At 47.0% G+C, this 18376-nt stretch overlaps 1 protein-coding gene across 5 annotated transcripts in view; it reads right to left on the minus strand.

Annotated features, from left to right (window-relative positions):
- Positions 1-1442: 1442 nt before the first annotated feature.
- Positions 1443-18376, minus strand: part of SEPTIN11 (septin 11) — a 63099-nt gene continuing 46165 nt past the window's right edge. For 2 of the 5 annotated variants that reach the window (XM_055797003.1, XM_055797004.1), the window contains exons 8-10: positions 14418-14550; positions 13196-13383; positions 1443-1692 (exon numbers count right to left, since the gene is read on the minus strand). In XM_055797003.1, the coding sequence (XP_055652978.1) occupies positions 1458-1692; positions 13196-13383; positions 14418-14550 (556 nt within the window). In that variant the 3' untranslated portion in view covers positions 1443-1457. Of the gene's footprint in view, positions 1693-2709; positions 4679-5071; positions 9098-13041; positions 13384-14417; positions 14551-18376 lie in introns of those variants that run through there. The other 3 variants (XM_027794930.2, XM_005243108.4, XM_055797005.1) reach the window with 3 other exon arrangements.

Consider the following 18376-nt stretch of genomic DNA (forward strand, 5'->3'; position numbering starts at 1 on the left):
CGAAGATGGCGAGCACTGGGTCTGCCTGGTGTAGCAGAGGCCCAGAGCAGCAATGGCAGGAGTGCCGCTGAGCACAGGGGTCAGGTGAACGGCCAGCTGGAGGGAAACCAGTTGTAAACTGCAGGCTCAGTTCAGTGCTGCCTCACCTCCCTCTGGGGCAACGGGATAAACCCATTCCATGCACAAACCCATGCACGCCGCTGCTCAGCACAGTGCCCCAAACCCCAGGGAGCACCCGGGCGCGTGGCAGCCGTGTTTCGGCAGAGCACTGCTACTTGTTTCAAAGCCGCCTAGCAATACTCCCAGCTCACCTTTATGTGCCGCGCAGCTGTTACTCTCTGCAACACCCCATCTTCCCTCAACATCTCACAGGGGTTTGCTTTGAAGACCTGATAGCAGTAACCTCTCTGCAATTTTCTCCACAACACTGCCTCAGAGAGATACCGATTCACCTCCTTCGTCCCAGTTAGCCCGGGGGGATCATTCATAAAGTATTTCTCTCTTACACAAGACCTGCAGATAGTGAGCATGGGGGAGATGCTCGTTCCTCAAGCAGCTGGTAGGTGGATACCTCGGTCCCCTCTGGCAGGCACGCTGCCACCCAGCCCGCAGCCACATGGCACTGCGCCCCGCCGGCTGCTGCCATGGGGCACGTCCAACCTGGAAGCTGCTCCTAGCTCTGCACTTTGGGAGCTCCTTAAAGCTCTTTTACTCCCCAGCAGCAACAGGAGGGTTAAGCCCACAAACGATTTTAAACTAGCTTACTCCTGTGGATGAAGTGGCTTTCCCAGCTCTGCTGGGGGCATCTGATGACACCAAGCGACAAATAACCCCTCTGGGCTGTCCAACAACGGGTTTCACACTGCAATTACCTCCCCACGCTGACACCTCTTCCCCCAGGAGCTGCGTGCCATGGAGGAGCGAGCCAAAGGCACAGCACCAGCCCCTCTGCCCAGCACAGAGGTGCGGGGGAAGCCTTGGCAGCGCTCCTGCAGCTCAGCCCTGTCCAACACACATCTCGCTGCAAACACCGCCTGCAGCGCCCACACATGCTTTCCGTTCCCCTCCCTCTGCCCCAGCATCCACCACCACCAGACTGGTGGATGTCAGATGTTTCAACTCGTTCCCCCCTCTTAAAGTTCCTTGTGCCTCTGTTCCCTATGAATTTACCTTTAAAAATAGAAAACAAAACCAACGAACCAAAAAAGCCCAAACCCCAAAACCTTCTGCAGATACCATCCGCCACAACAACCTGGGGCAACAAGTTCCAGAAGGGTACTGCCTGCTCTGTAAGAACGTTACTCTGTGTTTTGAGCTGATTTCCTTTTAGCTACGTGCTCTCTGGTTCTAGTCGGACAGCGGGGTAACTAGCAGGTCAGCACCCACCACCATCATCATAACTTAGCGGACTTTGTAACACAGAATCAGGCTAAATAAATTTAGGCTGCAAGGGACCTCTAGAGGACACCTGCTGCAACCTCCAAGCTCACAGCAGGGCTGATCCTCCCTCTCATCTCAGCCTTTCTCTCTCCAAACTGAGGCCTCCAAGCCTTTGCAGTCTCACCTGGCAGGCTGCTGCTCCATCCCATTTTGTCATTAGTGCCCTTCTCTAACTCCACTACGTCCTTCTGGAGACATGAAGTCCAGAGGCGCATGCAGGACTCAAGGCACCAGCACAGCAAAACTCTACAGCTGCAAAATAAAGGCAGGTCATGTAAGTGTTGGCATTTGGTTTGCACTTACCTGCTTCTTTTTATATAAAGCTTTTTAAAAAAAAATTCTATCTGGATTTAGAAGTCAACCAGCAAAAGGGTTTTGCCCTTCTTCGAACCTTCTTGACAGAGGAGCACTACTGGTGGGTCACCTAGCCCTGAGCCCCTCCAGCTGCTGAGAAACCACCTCCTCCAGTACAGCCCTGCACTTGCAAAGGGCACAAGTGCCCTAGAAGTCAAGGTCTGCAGAGCTCCTGGCAAAGCCCAGGGCTGACCCGGCAGACGGGAATCCATCGGGATACTCCTTCAGTGTTGCCAGCCTGCAAATTTGGTCATGACTTCCTACTGACACACAAGATTTCAGAGTCACAAGGCACAGCTACATGGCTAAGATTCCTCTCTTTAGGTACAGGAAAAAAAAACCCAAACAACACACCACCACCTAATTTTTTTCTTCTTACTTGCAGTAAATGATGCCCAGCCACCCATGACCAACCCTGGGTCCCAAACCATCCCAACATGGGTGAGCTGACACAAGGTAGAGCCCAGCAGAATAGCTCTGTGCCCATCCAAGACCATGAACTAAATACGTAAGTGACTATTTCATGAGAGGGCTATAGCACAGCGGTGGGATTTTATAGGCTAGACGCCTACCACCAGATAAACCCACACCACAATTTTTAAATGAAGGCAAAAAAAAAAAGTCCAAGGAACATGAGAAACATAAGAAGAGGATTCCCTCCCCAAAACAGGGGCACTGGGGAGGGTCTCACTGCCCAGGGTGCTGCAGGGGCCATCCCACAGGTGGGGTGGCCTCTGGGCAAGTAACCAACAGGTATTTTGGCAAGTTGGAGGCTACCACCATGGAGGGGGTTGCAAAGACAAGCCACGACAAGGCCCCTGGGTGGTCCCTGACACTGCAGACTGGCCTAGGTGCCAACACTGAAAAAAGAGAGACACAGCACTTGTAAATGGGGTGTTTTAATGGGCAAGACATTTTCTCAGTAAACAGCAACCGCCTTCATGTGCAGAGAACCCCAGGCCAGAGGTGAGTCGCCCTGGATGAGGCACAGGCGTGGCTCAAGGACCAGCAGCCCCAGTCCCGCAGCAGCCCTTGGCTGCAGGGTTACCGATTCACTTCAGATAACGTGTGGCTCGGCCCGTCACTTTTTGCTAGGTATGGCTGGCCTGGTGCATGCAGAGCTGCTGCCTAAGCCCTGTCAAAACAAGAAGGCTTCCCTCCTGCAACCTGCTCCCAGTTAGCAAAGCACCTGCAGTTTTGCAGAGTAAGAAAGGACTTGACACAGGCAAGGTTTAATCCAACAACACCCTCAAGGCCTCAGCCTGTGCGGCAGTAGGGACTCTGTTTCATCTTCCAAAGGCTGGATGTGAAATGTTTTCTAGATCTGGCTCTCCTGGTAAGCACCAGTGGCTGGAGTGCAGACCCTCACCTGAGAGTGCTGAAGGCTAAGGAGTGGGGCAGGCCCCGTTGTCAGTATCAATGCAAAATCTGTCCTAAGCTACATTTGTGCTAATATCCCTATCCCTTCAACTTGAGCAACGGTCAGCAATTCCATTTACATACCAGGTAAATCATTACAGCATACGCGCAAGGCCAGTATTTAATAATCTTCCCGATTGTATCTATAAAGTCACTTAGTTGGCTGCAAAGGTTTTCCAGGATAAACAGTTCTTCTGCCACTTTAGAAAAATACCACCAGGCTGGCGGGAGTGTCTAACCCTTGTCACTGAAGAGTGCTGAAAAATATTGTGCTTCTTTAAAAAAACCCAGCAGGTTTCAGCAGAGACCCGTGGCAGCTTGCGCTTCGCACACAGATTGAGGAGGCAAACCCTGGATGATTTAATAGCATCTTTTCCACGGCAGGTTAAAGGAGGTGAATTCCTTGATTAAGGGTCACAGATGAGAAGAATAAATCACTAGTATTCGGTTAAAGGAAAAAAAAAAAAAAAAAAGTGCATCACCCCACATGAAAAAATATCCAGAGAGGATCATCAGGCTGTCCCCTTCCATCCACCCCAACCCAGCTAGAGGTCACTACACACCAAGTTTACGAGCTTTGTTTTTACCTTCAAACAATCCTTTGGCACTTCTCAAGCTTTTTGACTGAATTCACTTCCAAAGTAAACAAGTTAGAAAGTTGAACAGCTATCCCATGTTCAGGATTGGTAAAAAAAAAATTATCACTAATTAGGCTTCATGAAAACAAAATGAAGCCCTCAAGCGAAGTACAAGTCCGTGCAGCTCAGTTGTACAAGAAGAGATACCTACTTTGCTCATACGCAGGCAGATCAGCCAGAAAACAGTAAGGCCTTGGCTGCCCAGAACAGGCTCCATCAGCACATGGTGTGCGACAGCCATCCCCGCCTCGTGCGGCTGCGGACTGAAAACAAGAAGTCACCCAGGTCTAAGGACTTATTTTCAGCACGTGTCGGAGGAGCACAGGACGTACTTGTGATGAAGCTGTGGTGTCCAAAGCAGCCAGACGTGTTCTTTAGAGGCAGAAATGAAATACTCCAGCTCTACACACTCACCCTCATTCACAGTCCGTCATTCTATTTGTCATCAGCAACACGTGTGTATTATGGCAAAAGGAAAGAAAATGGGAGGGGGGAGAAAAGAAAACCCACAAAACTAACCCGGTGCAGTATGTCACATCATGGCCAAGCTCTCTCCTTCAGCCGTTACCTCTGTCATTTTTGGAAGCCTCAATTCTGTCGGAGACACGCTGGGAGCAGACAGATCCCGCACAGAGACACACAGCACAGTGCACCCTCAGACGCACAGGTGAAAAACAAAAAGGGAAGGAGAGAAGGGCAGACGTGATGGAAGAATGAGATGGCTCTTCTCCTGGTGCCCGTAGCTGCAGGCTCTTCCAGTGCCCTACTGTCCACTGGGAGAGAGGGTGTGGGGGCTTTGGCAAGATGACGTTTACATAAAGAAGAAGCTACAGAAAAAGAGAAAAACAGAAAAGAAAAGAAACAGAGATTCAGAATTGAAATGAAAAAGTGGGAGAGAGAAGAGAGAGAGGAAAAAAAAAAAAAGGAGGAACAACATTTTAAAGGAAGTAAGCCATGAAGGAAGGAATGCGCCAGGGAGGTGTCATACAAACCAACTATACCGGGGAGGCCTGGACCTCTCCAAGACACCAGCTGATCTGGAGAACAAGCTCACAACCGCCACAAAAAGCGACTGACAAACACTAGCACAAACCTACGGAGGCATCTCCAAAACACAACCCAGCTGCTGGGAAACTTCGCGCTGCCTCGGCCTCTCCTTTCACACAGTTACAAAATGGCAACAGCAAAACAAAGTCACAAAGGCCACGCAAAGACCAAGGCATTTGGGTAAAAATATATTTCCTCTCCCCACTTCAAGTGTTGGCACTATTTGCGTATATAACCTAAAGCATATACAAGAAACGACTGAGTTTAGCTACAAGGTTATTATTCAATTTGTAGTTCAAAAACTGAAATATTTTAACATCAAATAAAGTGACAATATCTAACAGATGCATACATATAATTTGCATTAACACTGTATGTAGGTTAAACAATTATTTAGTTACAAACACAGGTTATTTTCAAATAGCAAGGTAATAAAGTTCTACATCTATAGTTTAAGGCAATCGGGATATTAAAAATGTATACAAATACAATATTTCTACCGCTGTTCACAGCTTTATTTTCTGTTAATTAAAAAAACCCCTTCATATTTGTATAGTTCCATGCTGATACAGGCTGATGAGAGCATCATGGATATTATACACTGCAAATGCAACCAGGGTCCTTGGAGAAGAGACAAACACGCGGCTCTTCTAACACCTTAGAAGGGCAAACGGTAACTGGATTCAAATGGACATTATCTGATATGATCACAAACAAAAAGACATTTCCATTTTCACTTGGACGTTTTAGGAGAAGCTGAATGAGAGCTACCTGGAGAAACACTGGTCATGTTAAATAAAGACACGCTGGAAGAGAGACACAGAAATCCAAATCTCCTCGACAGGATGTCAAGCTGTCAAAAGCACACAGAGGGGGTGACACCAGCTGCAGTTTTCGGGCTGGCGGGGAGCCCAGGGTGGGTGTCCGTCACTGTTCCCCCCCTCCCTGGCAGCACCACACGCTGCAGGAGATGCAAGGTGATGGTGCATGGAACGCCTGTGAGCTCAAAGGGCACCTTCCTACTTACTGCCCTCCTGGACAGGAACAGTGCAACCCCAGTGAGGTTTTAGGGGAGCAAACCCTTGTTCACCTCTGCCTTTTTGGCCGACTGCCAGACACACGCGTGCCCACCTCTACAGAGCTATCGCGGCCCCTCTCAGCGACCTGGATTTTGCATGTTTTCCCATTCTGAGGGTTCGCTCCATGCCCTGGGAACACCATCATCCCAGAAACACACATTTTAGTGTGCTTTCCTGGTCCTTTTTATTATCCTAAGGTTTGAAATCCCCTTGTCAGGAACATTCGGCATTATCAGCTAGTTACCATCACTGCCTAATGCACATTAAAGGCTGCAGTGCCTCTCAAGCCAGGCTCCTGCCCATGCAACTGCCTCCCACAGTTCCACCAGCTGGCCTGGTAGCTTCAAGCACGCAGAGAAGCTGCGCAGCATTGCTTTAGGCATCCAACAGAAGCTGGAAGGCATGTTCCCTACGGCTTCTTTCCAACATCTTGGCAAAAGCAGATTATTGCAGAAAGTTTTAAAGTAGTTTTAACCATGCCACTTGTAAGGAAGCGGACTTAAAGACACACCCCCTAGAAAAAACACACCTGGTTTCATATCAGTAGTGAAGCAGAAAGGGTGAGTCTTTTACTCCTGTACTTACATGCAAAGGTAAAAGCACATCCAACTAGATGTGAGTGTATGATTTGCTCCATGCAGAATCAGGTGCTACTGTGAAAAAAGGCATAAGTAAAGAAAGAAGTGCAGCAGTAACAAGCTAAACATGGCCTGGGAGTTTAAGGGGAAAAAAAAAAAAAAAAAAGTCATTAACATCTCCTTGGCAAAAAACCCAAACCAGTACCTTTAACTTCTGCAAGTTCACAGTTTATTCCCAGTTTCTCCAAAACAGCTTACTTTTGGCTGGAGAAAGAAACTCAACCAAAAATACATTAACACACTTGGCCACAGCTTTCTGTTAAAAAAATAATAATAAAAAATATGTATAGCTAGACATAGCTGATTTCCCCTGCCAAACGTCCCTTGAAGGGCTGTTAAATGAAGCAGGACAAATAAACGTTAAAATTAGTTTTCTACTTGGCACAAAATGTCGGTAATTAAAAAGAGGACATGCACAGAGACAGCTGAAGCACAGCATACCAACACAGGTATTCAGTGATGTGCATATGATGCCACTGTAAAAAAACCTGACAAAATCCAAACTTATTCCTTGATAACTCAAGATTTTAAAGCTTGATTTGCCAGAAGACACAGAACCATAGTTTCATTTTTCCAAACAACTCCCTAGCAAACCTATTGAACTTGACAAAAAATGCATCATGATTAATAAGACCAGGTAAAAAAACCACACCCCAAAACCACACCCAAAAAACAAACACATGAAAAAAAAAAAAAAAACAGAAGAGAAAAAGGAAAAGTCTCAACTGTTTCATTTCCAGCTTATTCATCTTCAATCAATTTTTGCTGTCTGTCTAAGACACTGTATTTAGATGTCCTCTTCCCAAAGCCATGTTTAAGCAGTGAAGGTTAAAAAGCAAAACAACCCAAAGGCCAACCTCCAAACACATTTCACAGTCCAGCACTCCAAAAAAGGTGGTAATTCTGCCTTTTTTTTTTTTCCCCTCCCAGAGAGGCAAGAAATTCCATCCCAGAAACAAGCAAAGAACTGCAGTGTGCAAGACTTAAGTGGAAAGAGTTTAAGAGTGCTTTAAGGAAAGAAACAGGAGACTACCTAGCTAGGAGCAGTGGAAATGCTGGCTGTACATCAGCAGAAGAGAAAGAAATCCAGAAGTCATAGAGTAAGCATGGCTCGCCACTTCTTGGGAAGGAAGGGAAAGAGCCTGTCCGAAAAGCAATAGCATAGAAAATACACATTAAACAGACCAATATTCACCCGTGCTGGCCACGCAGCGAGGCCTAGCTGATGGTAAGTCCCCTTTGCACATTCAAGGGACATCTGAATGGGACGTTGTCCCTGGCGCAGGAGGGCTGGTGGGGAGTGTAGGGAATGTACGTCTAGGCACCTTCTCTCCCGTGACATGAAATTCTGGATCCCACAGCTTTGCAAGTCTGTATTTAAGTGCATGCAGGAATCCTTCTAGAATCATAGAATCATTTAGGTTGGAAAAGACCTTTAAGATCACCAAGTCCAACCGTTAACCCAGCACTGCCATCACTAAACCGTGTCCCTCCTGAAGGCTCTAAGAGGATGCTGAAGGCTATGCCTTCCCCCTTACCCAGGCATTTGATTCCACAAGGACTGCTAAGTCTTCCTAAGATCACACGCATTGGAAACCAGGTACTATTTGAAGTGAGGTTTCAAAGGTTACGGTCAGGCAAGTAACCCATGGAAAGCAGTAATAAGGTACGGTCCTCCCAGGCACCTGCAGTGCCGCTCGGTTCCCACCGCAGCATTCAGCAGGTAGCTACTACACTGAACTGGAAGGGTGGCTGTGAAAATATGCCAGCACATGACAATAAATCCAAGCCAACTACTATGATCAAGTCAGACAACAAAAACAGGAACTAATAAAAAAAAATCATGCAAATGTAATGGCATGCAAGGTCAGTTAAACTTTGGTTATCTACACACACATACCCCCCCCTCCCTCTCCCCCAACAGCGGGACTCATAATTGCTGTGACACATTAGCTATTGAAGGAATAGGGTCGGACTAAACTTCAGGGTTTAGCCACACCAGGGACAGGGCTATGAGCCAGTAATTCCCTGCGGCTGGTTTCTGCAGAGCCAGGGACCCCCTTCAGCCCAGGGCTGCTGCAGCCAGCCCTCCAAGAGCCGGGTATGCCAGCAACACTGAGGACCTGACCCAGTCAGTGATGATCACCTGAGCTGCTGATGTCCAGCCCTGACTCTCAGTTCCAATTTGGGGCCAAGAATGATTTGCTGCTGCTGGTTTTGACAAGAAGAATATATGGTATCGTTACTTTGCCCCTCCACCCACACCTGAACATCCAGTTGCATACAGTCCTGTACCCAATCCTTCTTCCTTCTTGTTCCCACTATGTTATTAGATGAGTTAATAGTTATTCATGTTAAAAAATGAAGAAAAAAAAAAAGAAAAAAGATAAAAGAAAGAAAACAGATGGCAGAGACACATTACTGCAAAAGCAGGTGAATGCAGGAACATCCTTGGCTTGACAGGCTTTATGTGAAGCTTGCACTGCAAGTTAAAAAAAAGAACAAAAAAACAAAAAAGTTAGCAATAATTGAACTCAAAATGGAAAAAAAAAAATCAAAATCAAAGAAAGCCGGGAGAGCCAACACCAGCAACCCGCTCTAGTGGATGGGCATGCAGATGGATTATGGAACTATAAAGAAATTAAACCCTGAGGCTGGGCCCTACTCCAGCCTATGACAAGCAAAAGCAAAAAGAAAAACCAAGGGGCAGGACTACCTGAACCACCAAACACATCAGGTAGTCAAGGTTACAGGCGGTAACCACACAGCGGCTGGTGTCTTTAAGCTTCATTTTTTCAGAACGTGCATGGCCGGGGCGTACAGTTGCAGGTGTCCTGTTTGGGTCACGTTACGGGGTGCTCTCACGGAAGGCTCTGTGTGTAGCCTCACCCAAACGCAGGTGTCTCAGGACTGGGCACCATGATGTCTCCCAGCACTTTGGCACATCAGCATTCGGACACCAAGTCAGGTCCTTCAGACACCAACAAACCCCTCTTTTTACAGGGCGTTGGGCCAGGCCCTGACACTTGTCGCAGCTCAGGTTATAGCTGAGTGTCACATCTTGGGGACTGCTTTGGGGCTAAGCATGACTCGTTGACGGCCAGACCAGTCACATCGGGCTGGAAATTATTGTGTAGAAAGGAAACTGGAAAAAAGTTTTTAATCTAATTTTCAGAAGTAGCTTGAAATAAACAGAAACAGAGCCCAAACAGATGGTCCCAGCTCCTGGGGGGGTTGAGGATGAGCACGTAACACAACAGCACATGTTGAGGCATGCATGTGGCCATCTACCAAACAACAGGCAAGCACCAGAAGGCTATTTGCTGCTCCTATTTGGTTTTGCCAAGTCCATTGCCAGGAACCATCTCCAGATTGTTCAGGTTTAAAGCACAGTCCCATCCCAAAATTTCAGCAGGGCCTTGGTAAGTACGCCCAGTCCCATGTTCAGGGAAGCACTTCAGTACGTGTCTATTCTACAGTCACACAACTGCCTGAGGTACATCGATGTGCTCTCCTGCAAACAGCACACTTCTGTCATCAGGCCTGAGCTGCAACAACTTTACCTCAGCTACAGGAATCTGAGAAATGGATTACTAATTTTTTAAAAAGGTATTAAACCCCCAAGCTGTTCCTACAGGAATAGTCTGGAAATCAAGCAGGCCACACTCTCCCTCATGGAGTTAGGCCAGCAGCAGATTTCACCCTGAACCTTCCCTCTGGCTTGTACAGCACAGTGGAAAGTCTGCTGTCCAAGCTGGAGAACTCTAATCCCACCTCGAGAAAAAAAGCATTCCCGTGAATGACTTTCTGGGGAGGCTACAATGATCGTGCATGGCAAGGATTTCCTCTGGCAACTGCACAAGAACCACCACAGTCCATGTCAGCACAAAGAAAGGTGGAAAGCCTTACCTATACAAACTGCAGCTGTTCAGTAGAGTGCAAGGAGAAACTTAAAGCCTTTAGAAAAAACAAGGTATGCTACAAGGCAGAAGCATCAGCATTTCCCTTTAAAGCCTCTGTTAGTAATTCAGACACTAAAGAACAATCAAAGGAGTTACGGCACCTGGTGTGGAACGACACTGAAAGGACACACTAAAACACGTGCATGTTCCTCATGACTGGATTTCTGTGAATGCATCAGCAAAGCAGAAACTGTGTTTGTCACAGTGGCTAGAAACATCCATGGATCACACCCACAACACTGTGCATGTGCCAGCCAACTTCACAGAAGCAAATAGTAGCTAACACTGATGACCAGAAGTTACAAAACGTCCCGGACTATTGCATACTGCACTGGTCTCCTATCGAAGAGGTGAAAAAACTGACTGCAGAGTTCTTACAAATATTAATATACTGCACTGGTCTCGTATCGAAGAGGTGAAAAAACTGACTGCAGAGTTCTTACAAATATTAATATACTGCACTGGTCTCGTATCGAAGAGGTGAAAAAACTGACTGCAGAGTTCTTACAAATATTAATATACTGCACTGGTCTCGTATCGAAGAGGTGAAAAAACTGACTGCAGAGTTCTTACAAATATTAAGCTACCAACTCTGTTTAAGAAATAAGATAAAGAGTCCTCAAAATTTTCCATTCTTTTTAGGAAATAGGTCACCACATCTGCACTCTCACATGAGAGAACACCAGTGTTTCAGCCTATCCCGTTTACAGGCGTCGTTGCAGAACGGTATTTCAGCATGCTTGGACGTTAGCTGCCAACACGCTGTTTCTAAGTTCAGCATGACACTGATCCGCCTGTAATGATTTTCTACCCACGCAGAGCATGCAGCACGCAAGCACTCGATGTATTTCAGCGGGTGCCGAAGGCCAGGTTCTCAGCACAAAGCAGCAAGGCTCCATAGGAGCTACATCAATTGACATCAGCTGAGGAAGTAGCCCTAGGCCCTCCCCACCTTCCCCAGGGAAGCCAGGGGCAGAAGCAACAAACGACAGGCACCAAACCAGCAGTAGGGACAGGGGACATGCAGCGAGTGTCAGCCTAATTTCCCAAAGTATAAAAATATACTAGTATATATGCAATACAACAGAATCTCGTGGGCTCACGCTGCAAGACAGCTAAGACCTGACTTCAGTTCACAGGTTAGCAAGGGAGAGAAAGTGTCTATACCACATTCCTACTGGCATTTTGGTTCTTTCAACAGTGACAGCTTAGTGTTAATCGAGTAGGTTACTCTGCCAGGGTCTGCCAAGGAATGCACCCCTTCACTACCAGCTATTAAGAGAAGTGTGGAACCGTCATTTTTGTGTGGGGGTTAAAGAAGCATTTTCCAGTGAGATCTGCTGCATCACCATCTATACAGCTTTCCTGATTGCAGTTATCAACTAGTGCCATTATCACAGGTGACCCAGAAGGGACTCGCACAAGTATCCCCTTGCTAGGTACGGAAAAACCAGAATTAGGACAGGAGGCCTCAGAGCAGCCTGTGTTACAGTAACCTGACTTGCTGCACTATCCAAACAAGCCAGGCACAGTCTGCTTCACCTCTGCAAGGTCTAGCTGGCTTCACTGTATATATCCCATCTACGTGGACCGTGTGTTCTGGTTTTTCAAGCCCAGTGAAGTAGCCAGTATCATGTCATATACAGGGGTCTCTTGCACTAACAGCAAGCTAAACCCAGCCATCTCTGAGCACAGGCTGCCAGAAGGAGATTATGTCAATTTGGATCAATTTAGAGCTCAAGGTTTTCAGCGGAGCTCTGCAGTGACCTAACTGAGCCCAAGTCAATGGCAACGTTCCTCCAGTTTCAATGGAAGCAGAGTTAGGTCCAAACTGAGCACATCGGAAAACCTCACCTCCAAATATCAACCGTGGGACAGGCTCTGCCCACAGATAGGCTTGGTGCCCACTAAGTTGCTCAGAGTACTGGAGGGTATAGGATTACACTCCTACCATACAAATATAAAATAGTAGAAAACAGTGCCATTATCTTCACTAAAAGGTATGGGTTTCTTAGCTTATTAAGTCAAGTCGATACAACCACAAAAGCCATTGACCTGCAATTACGGTACCATAGTAGTTTGTTATTTAAAAAAACAAAACCAAACCTTCATGTCTTCAAAGCAAGCTTCCAAGTATTCACTTTTGGCACTAGCATTTCCCATGTAAAAATAACATGGTGGGTTTGGTTTCTAATCTATGTCTACTTACAACTATAGCCTTAAGGAATGGGAACTGGAGACTACTGTTGCATGAAAGAAAGGACGGGTAGAGACCCCCTTAACAAATTTGGCTCAGACAGATAAACCTGACTCCAGAACATCCCAGAGCTGTTCCAGATGCTGCTGGACAGATCACAGGCCAAACCTCCACCATCCGATTGCTCTCCCATACCAGTCAGACTTCGACATAAAACTTGAAGGTACTCTTCTAGAGAAAAATTAAGATCATGTCCCTGGCCCACCCTTTAGAAAAAAATATTTTATTTGATCAGGCTGATAAAAGCCCAGTTTCCAGTCTGGTAATGGGAAAAAGCAAATACAGACATGCAGCGAGAAAGAAAAAACAACCTCCCAAACTGTAACAAACCCTACAAAGGATGTGGGTGACATCCGCTTACTTTTTCTTGTCCTTGTCTTTCTTGGTTTGTTGAGAACCCGCCTGCTGGGCCTGTGACTGTAATAGCTGAGCTGCTGCCTTCTTCTTTTGAAAGCTGTTCAGCTCTTCCTCAAGTTCCTTCTTTTTGTCTTCCACTTTTTTCTTCTCTTCTTGGTGAGTCCTCTTTAGATGGTCAAACTTTTCATGAAGCTGCCAGGACAGAGACAACGAGAATTGGATGGGAAGAGAAGAACGTTTCACCCCGATTACTGGTAACGACGCCTGAAGCAGTTCTGCTGGCACCGAGGCCTCACTACATTAACAACAAGTCATTGGCCTGTCCCAAGCACGTCTGACTTCGTGAGAAAAGCCCTGCAATTAATACACACTTGCACACAGATGGTGGGAATTTAAGGCGCTGCAGGAATATGCCAAGTCTCTGGACATTTCCAGACCCCCATGTTTCCCATCCCTCATTGCTGTGTACCGAGCAGACTCTCTCGTGCCTGTGCTAAGCCAGAAAACGCGGCCATTCAGGGCAATACTCTTCTCTGCACCTCTGCAGAAGTACACGCCCCTCCGTGAGGCCCAAGAACCAGCTCCCTCCCCTAGCAGGACACCTACACCCTCTCTGTCCCACAGGAACCGGTGCTGACCTACACACCCACGGAGCAAATGACAGCAGGGCAGCTCCCAAAGAGCTCTGTCACAGCCATGCCGAGCAGGACCTACTGCTCTCCCAAAAGTCCCTAGTGACTTACTGACAGCCTCCAGAAAGGTGTGCCTGCTCGAGGGCAGCGCTGGCTGCACCACGGCTGAAGATCCACTGCAAATCAACGTTACTCTGAGCAGCAAATATACTCCCTTCTTTGGGTGGGACTGAAAAGGTGAGAGAGCAGAGGACTGCCACAGCACAGCAAGGCTGGCATTTCTGTTAACTGTCACGCTGCGGCACCTCCCACTTCTTCCATATGTCCTCCTTCAGCTGCCCAAATCCGGGGAATACTCCTGCTCCATTTTACAAGCACAGAAAAGTGGCAAAGGACTTGTGTGATGGGGCCACACCACACATCCACAGCAGGACCGGGAACTGAGCTCGTATCTGCTTCTCGAGACTGCTTATGCGCAGCAGGCACCTTTGCAGGCTTGGTGTTGGAGTCTGGATGCTCACCTTCTAAGGGCTCTTTTGGAAAAGCCCCAGCCTAAATCTTTACAGGAAGTCCTCTGTGTTACAATATACTCACATCTTTCTCCGCTTCCTTCAACTCTGCTTCCTTCTCCTTCACTCGCATGACAAACATCTGCCTCATTTCATCCTCCTTCTTCTGGAGCTCACCCAGGAATTCGTTCCTCTTTGCTTCGTAAGTCTCTTGGAGGCTGTTAAAAACAGCAAAAACAGTCAGAGCTGCGTTTCAAGCACAGTCATGAGTTTCCAGCCTTTGGTGATCTTACCGCCTCGTCTCCTCACAAAACTTTGTCAGAGGTCCCCGACTGCAACAAAGGCACGATCACCTCCACCGAACCTAGGTGGCAGCAATGGGAGACCAACTGGCAAGGCAAAACACAAGCACACCGCTCAGGATCCTGTAAAACACTTTGCAGGCAGGATGACCGTCCGCGAAAATAAAGAGCCACTACATAAGCAACCCCTTGATGCTCACATGGCTTGTGATCTGTTTGAGTCACACCTCCTCGGTTCTCCCACCTTTTGTCCTGAACCTCTTCATTGCCAAGTGCAAGATTTGTGGAACAGACTCGGGCATATCAGAGTGCAAGATCTAGCTTTAAGTAGTTTGTAAGCATGACACTGACAGAGCAAACCTAATTTGCACTACTCATTGCTAATGGATTCAGATCAGGGGCTTCATTTAGATAAAGCTACCTTGGGAGACATTTCTCTCCTTTAGCTGTCAAGGGAGGCTAAGCCTTTGCAAATGAGCAGCAGCGTTCCTCCTCCAAATAACCACATTACTGGATTCCTTCATTCCTTTATTCCCCCTCTGCTTCTTGTCATTCCTTTATTTCCCCAGCACTGAGATACCACAGCAAAGATTTGGGACACAAAAATACGTTGTCCATGCACCTCTGAGATTTTCAGAGCCTCTTAGGAATTCTGGATGCCAAATACCTCTTCATTTTATTCCTTAAATGGATCTGGATATTCCAGCCATAATGATAGTGTGGGAATGATAACTATTTCCCCCAAGATGCTTTTCTGAAAATGCATTTTTTTCAACAAAAACTCCACTGATATCATACAGATGTGTTGCATCCATGCACCTAAGGAAAACATTAACCACTGGGCTAGTGGAACATCTTAATCCCATTAAAGCCAAGCTTTTGCCTTTCCTGGCACGTGGTGGGGGTTTGGTGGCTTTTTTGTTGCTTGCTTTTGTTGTTTAGGTTGTTGGGTTTTTTGAGGGGCTGTGGGTGTTGAACTGGGAAACAAAACCTGACAGATTCAACCCAACACTTAGGTTTAACACAGCTAATTGCTGGGCACTTCAGCTGCCTCCTAAAATACTCCACAGACAGGATGCCCAGAGCTGCTCTTGCACAGCACTGGCCGCCCTGGAAGAATCACACGATTCCAGCTGACCACACCAGCTTCCCACATACTGAAGCAAAAATGCTGATTCTAAAAAATGACAAAAATCTTTTCATGGGAGAACAGGGCAAGAGGCATTGTTGGATTCTTAACTAAATCAAGAGCCAAATGAGGCACAGCAGATAAGAGATGAGGAGACTCCAATCAAAGCCACCCTAAAACGCAGTCTTGAATTTAATCCTCTGACTTTGGACACTGAAACTTAAATTCATAAACCCTTCTGAAGGGTCTGGCTAGAGCCTAGGAAAACCCTGAAGGCAGATTAGCCTTCACTGCTCAGCGAGCAAAAATTGAATCTGCAATTAGTGACACACTATACTAGGGAGCAGCAGAGCCTTACAGACTGAAATGGAAAACTCTGCATGCTGCTATTCATATCCAGTATTGCAAACAATTAATTGCAAAGCTTGTTTCCAAAAACACAACACCAGGTGATAGGCTAGCAGAAGAAAGCTGGCAGAAGTGAGGGCAGCAGGGGCTTGCTGTTAAATTCTCCCAGATTCAATGCTAATCCCAGCTTCAAGCTTAAAAAACGTACCACTAACCTAAAGCCAGCCAATTTAATTCTCTACTGAAACGACTCCGACTTCTACAGAAGGAAATTTCTCTGAGAAACTGGCCTGGCAACTCCAGCCTGCATATGAAAAACCCACTTACAGCCCTAAGGAGTAACAGTCCAAACCAGCTGGGATCCCTGCAGCTTCTCACAGACAAAGATGACAAGGGAATTCACCTTTTAAGTATATAAACATATGAACCTAGATTACCAGAGTAACTTGATTCCCCAACGCACACCCACACACTGAATGATGCCCTTGCAAATAATATTCTTTTTTCAAAAGTGGTTTCAGAAAATTAACTAGAGCAGCAGAGAAACCAGCCCACAACAGACGCAGGACAGCAGAAGGGTCCCCATTTCACCGAGCAGATGCCTACAGGGGCATGGGTGCTCCCTCCTCACCTCATGCAGCTTGGACAAGCAGCGGGGGTTCTGCCAGCACGATGGGGCTCATGAACACCACCAGCCTCCCTTTTTCACATTCCCACAAGCGCCTACACAGCACCAACGGTTTGCTGGGGTCTTCTGCCCTGTTGACCCCAAGGGTTACAAAAGGCTCCCTGCTCCTGGCTGATGTAAACTGGCTGAAGTGTCGGTCCCTGCAGCTCCCAGGGCCCAGACCCGGGGGAAAGGCATGCTTTTGATGCCTGGTCTCAGAAGGAAGAACCTGCCGTTTTCCTCATTTCAGATATATATCAGCCTTCGCTAAACAGCTCGGGATCATGGGGTTTTTTTGTTTATCAGAGGGAGGAGGCACCCAGCGCGAACTGTTCTGAACTAGCATGTAACCGATGGAGAAATTCTGTACATTTTCATTTCCTTTCTTCTTATAGCTTGGTCAAAAGAGGCCTCATATACAGGAAGCAATGGAAATTCCTCAGATTCCTCAAAAGGAAGGGCTGAGCCCATCTTAAACCATTGCTCTCCAGATAGGAAATCCAACAAAGCTTCACGCTTGGGCTTAGTAACAGAACTGGGTTTGACTGATTCCAGCAGAGTTTCTGCGCTGCAGAAGAGATGCAGCTGCATAAGCTCAGCGAGTCACAAATCAAACCCTGAACTGATGCAAACTCCATGTTGTAGCACAGACCTTGCTCAGCTTACCACCGAGCACTGTTTTCTAGAAACATGAACACAAGGCTCCCAACTCTGCATTCTGCTCTGGACCACGCCTGGCTTTCCCCTGTTGAGGAGCTGGGATGAACCATGTCCATGGTTATCCATGCAAGCCAGCTGCAGGGCTGCCCTCTCAGGGACTGGTATGCCAATTCCCAATGTGCACATATGTTATGGGGGTAAACCCACATCGATGCACGTTTACTTCTGACTGCCTTTGCCTGGGGCACAGAGGAGCGTGGGACGCTGCTAAGGCAGTGGGTGCAATTATTGGGGAAAAGTTGGGGAGGAATGGGAAACAGGAAATGCAAGGAGAAAACAAACACTCCCTCCCAAATTCCCACACAGCTGTTGTCCCTGGCTAATGACTTGGGCTTCAGACCAATAAAGCTGTCTGACAGCATAAACTGTGCATTTAGGAATAAACCAAACCTCAAGCATTAGCCCTTGGCAACTCTTCATAGCGCACCTTGGACCAGCTGTGACAAACCCTAGGAGGGTCAACAAGAACATTTATCCCAGGAATTCCCCTTTGGTAACCAGTTATACCTCAACACATGATTCACCTTTGTCTCAGCACTGTCACAGCTGCACTTTTCAAGCACAGCAATTGCCTGCAGTCCTGACCTGCAGCAGAGCAAGCTGCCTGCAAAACACAGTTGCGTCGGCAGTGGAGGAAAGAGGGCACTAATCTATCATCTGAACATTTCAAAACCTGCCCTCCTCCAAGGGCAAAAAGTGTCAGGAGGAGTTTCTGAAGTGATTAACAAACTCACTATCCAAAAGATTCACTCAAGACTCATGGTATTGCCAGTAGGAAGATGAGCACAAGCTTCACGTAAGACTGGACAGTTCATAGGTTTTAGGAAAGCAAGAGCAAGGGTGGAAGGGGTAAAATAATTTTGAAAAAAACCAACCAC

This window comes from Falco peregrinus, chromosome 2 (genome assembly GCF_023634155.1).
Source record: "Falco peregrinus isolate bFalPer1 chromosome 2, bFalPer1.pri, whole genome shotgun sequence".
Classification (NCBI taxonomy): domain Eukaryota; kingdom Metazoa; phylum Chordata; class Aves; order Falconiformes; family Falconidae; genus Falco; species Falco peregrinus.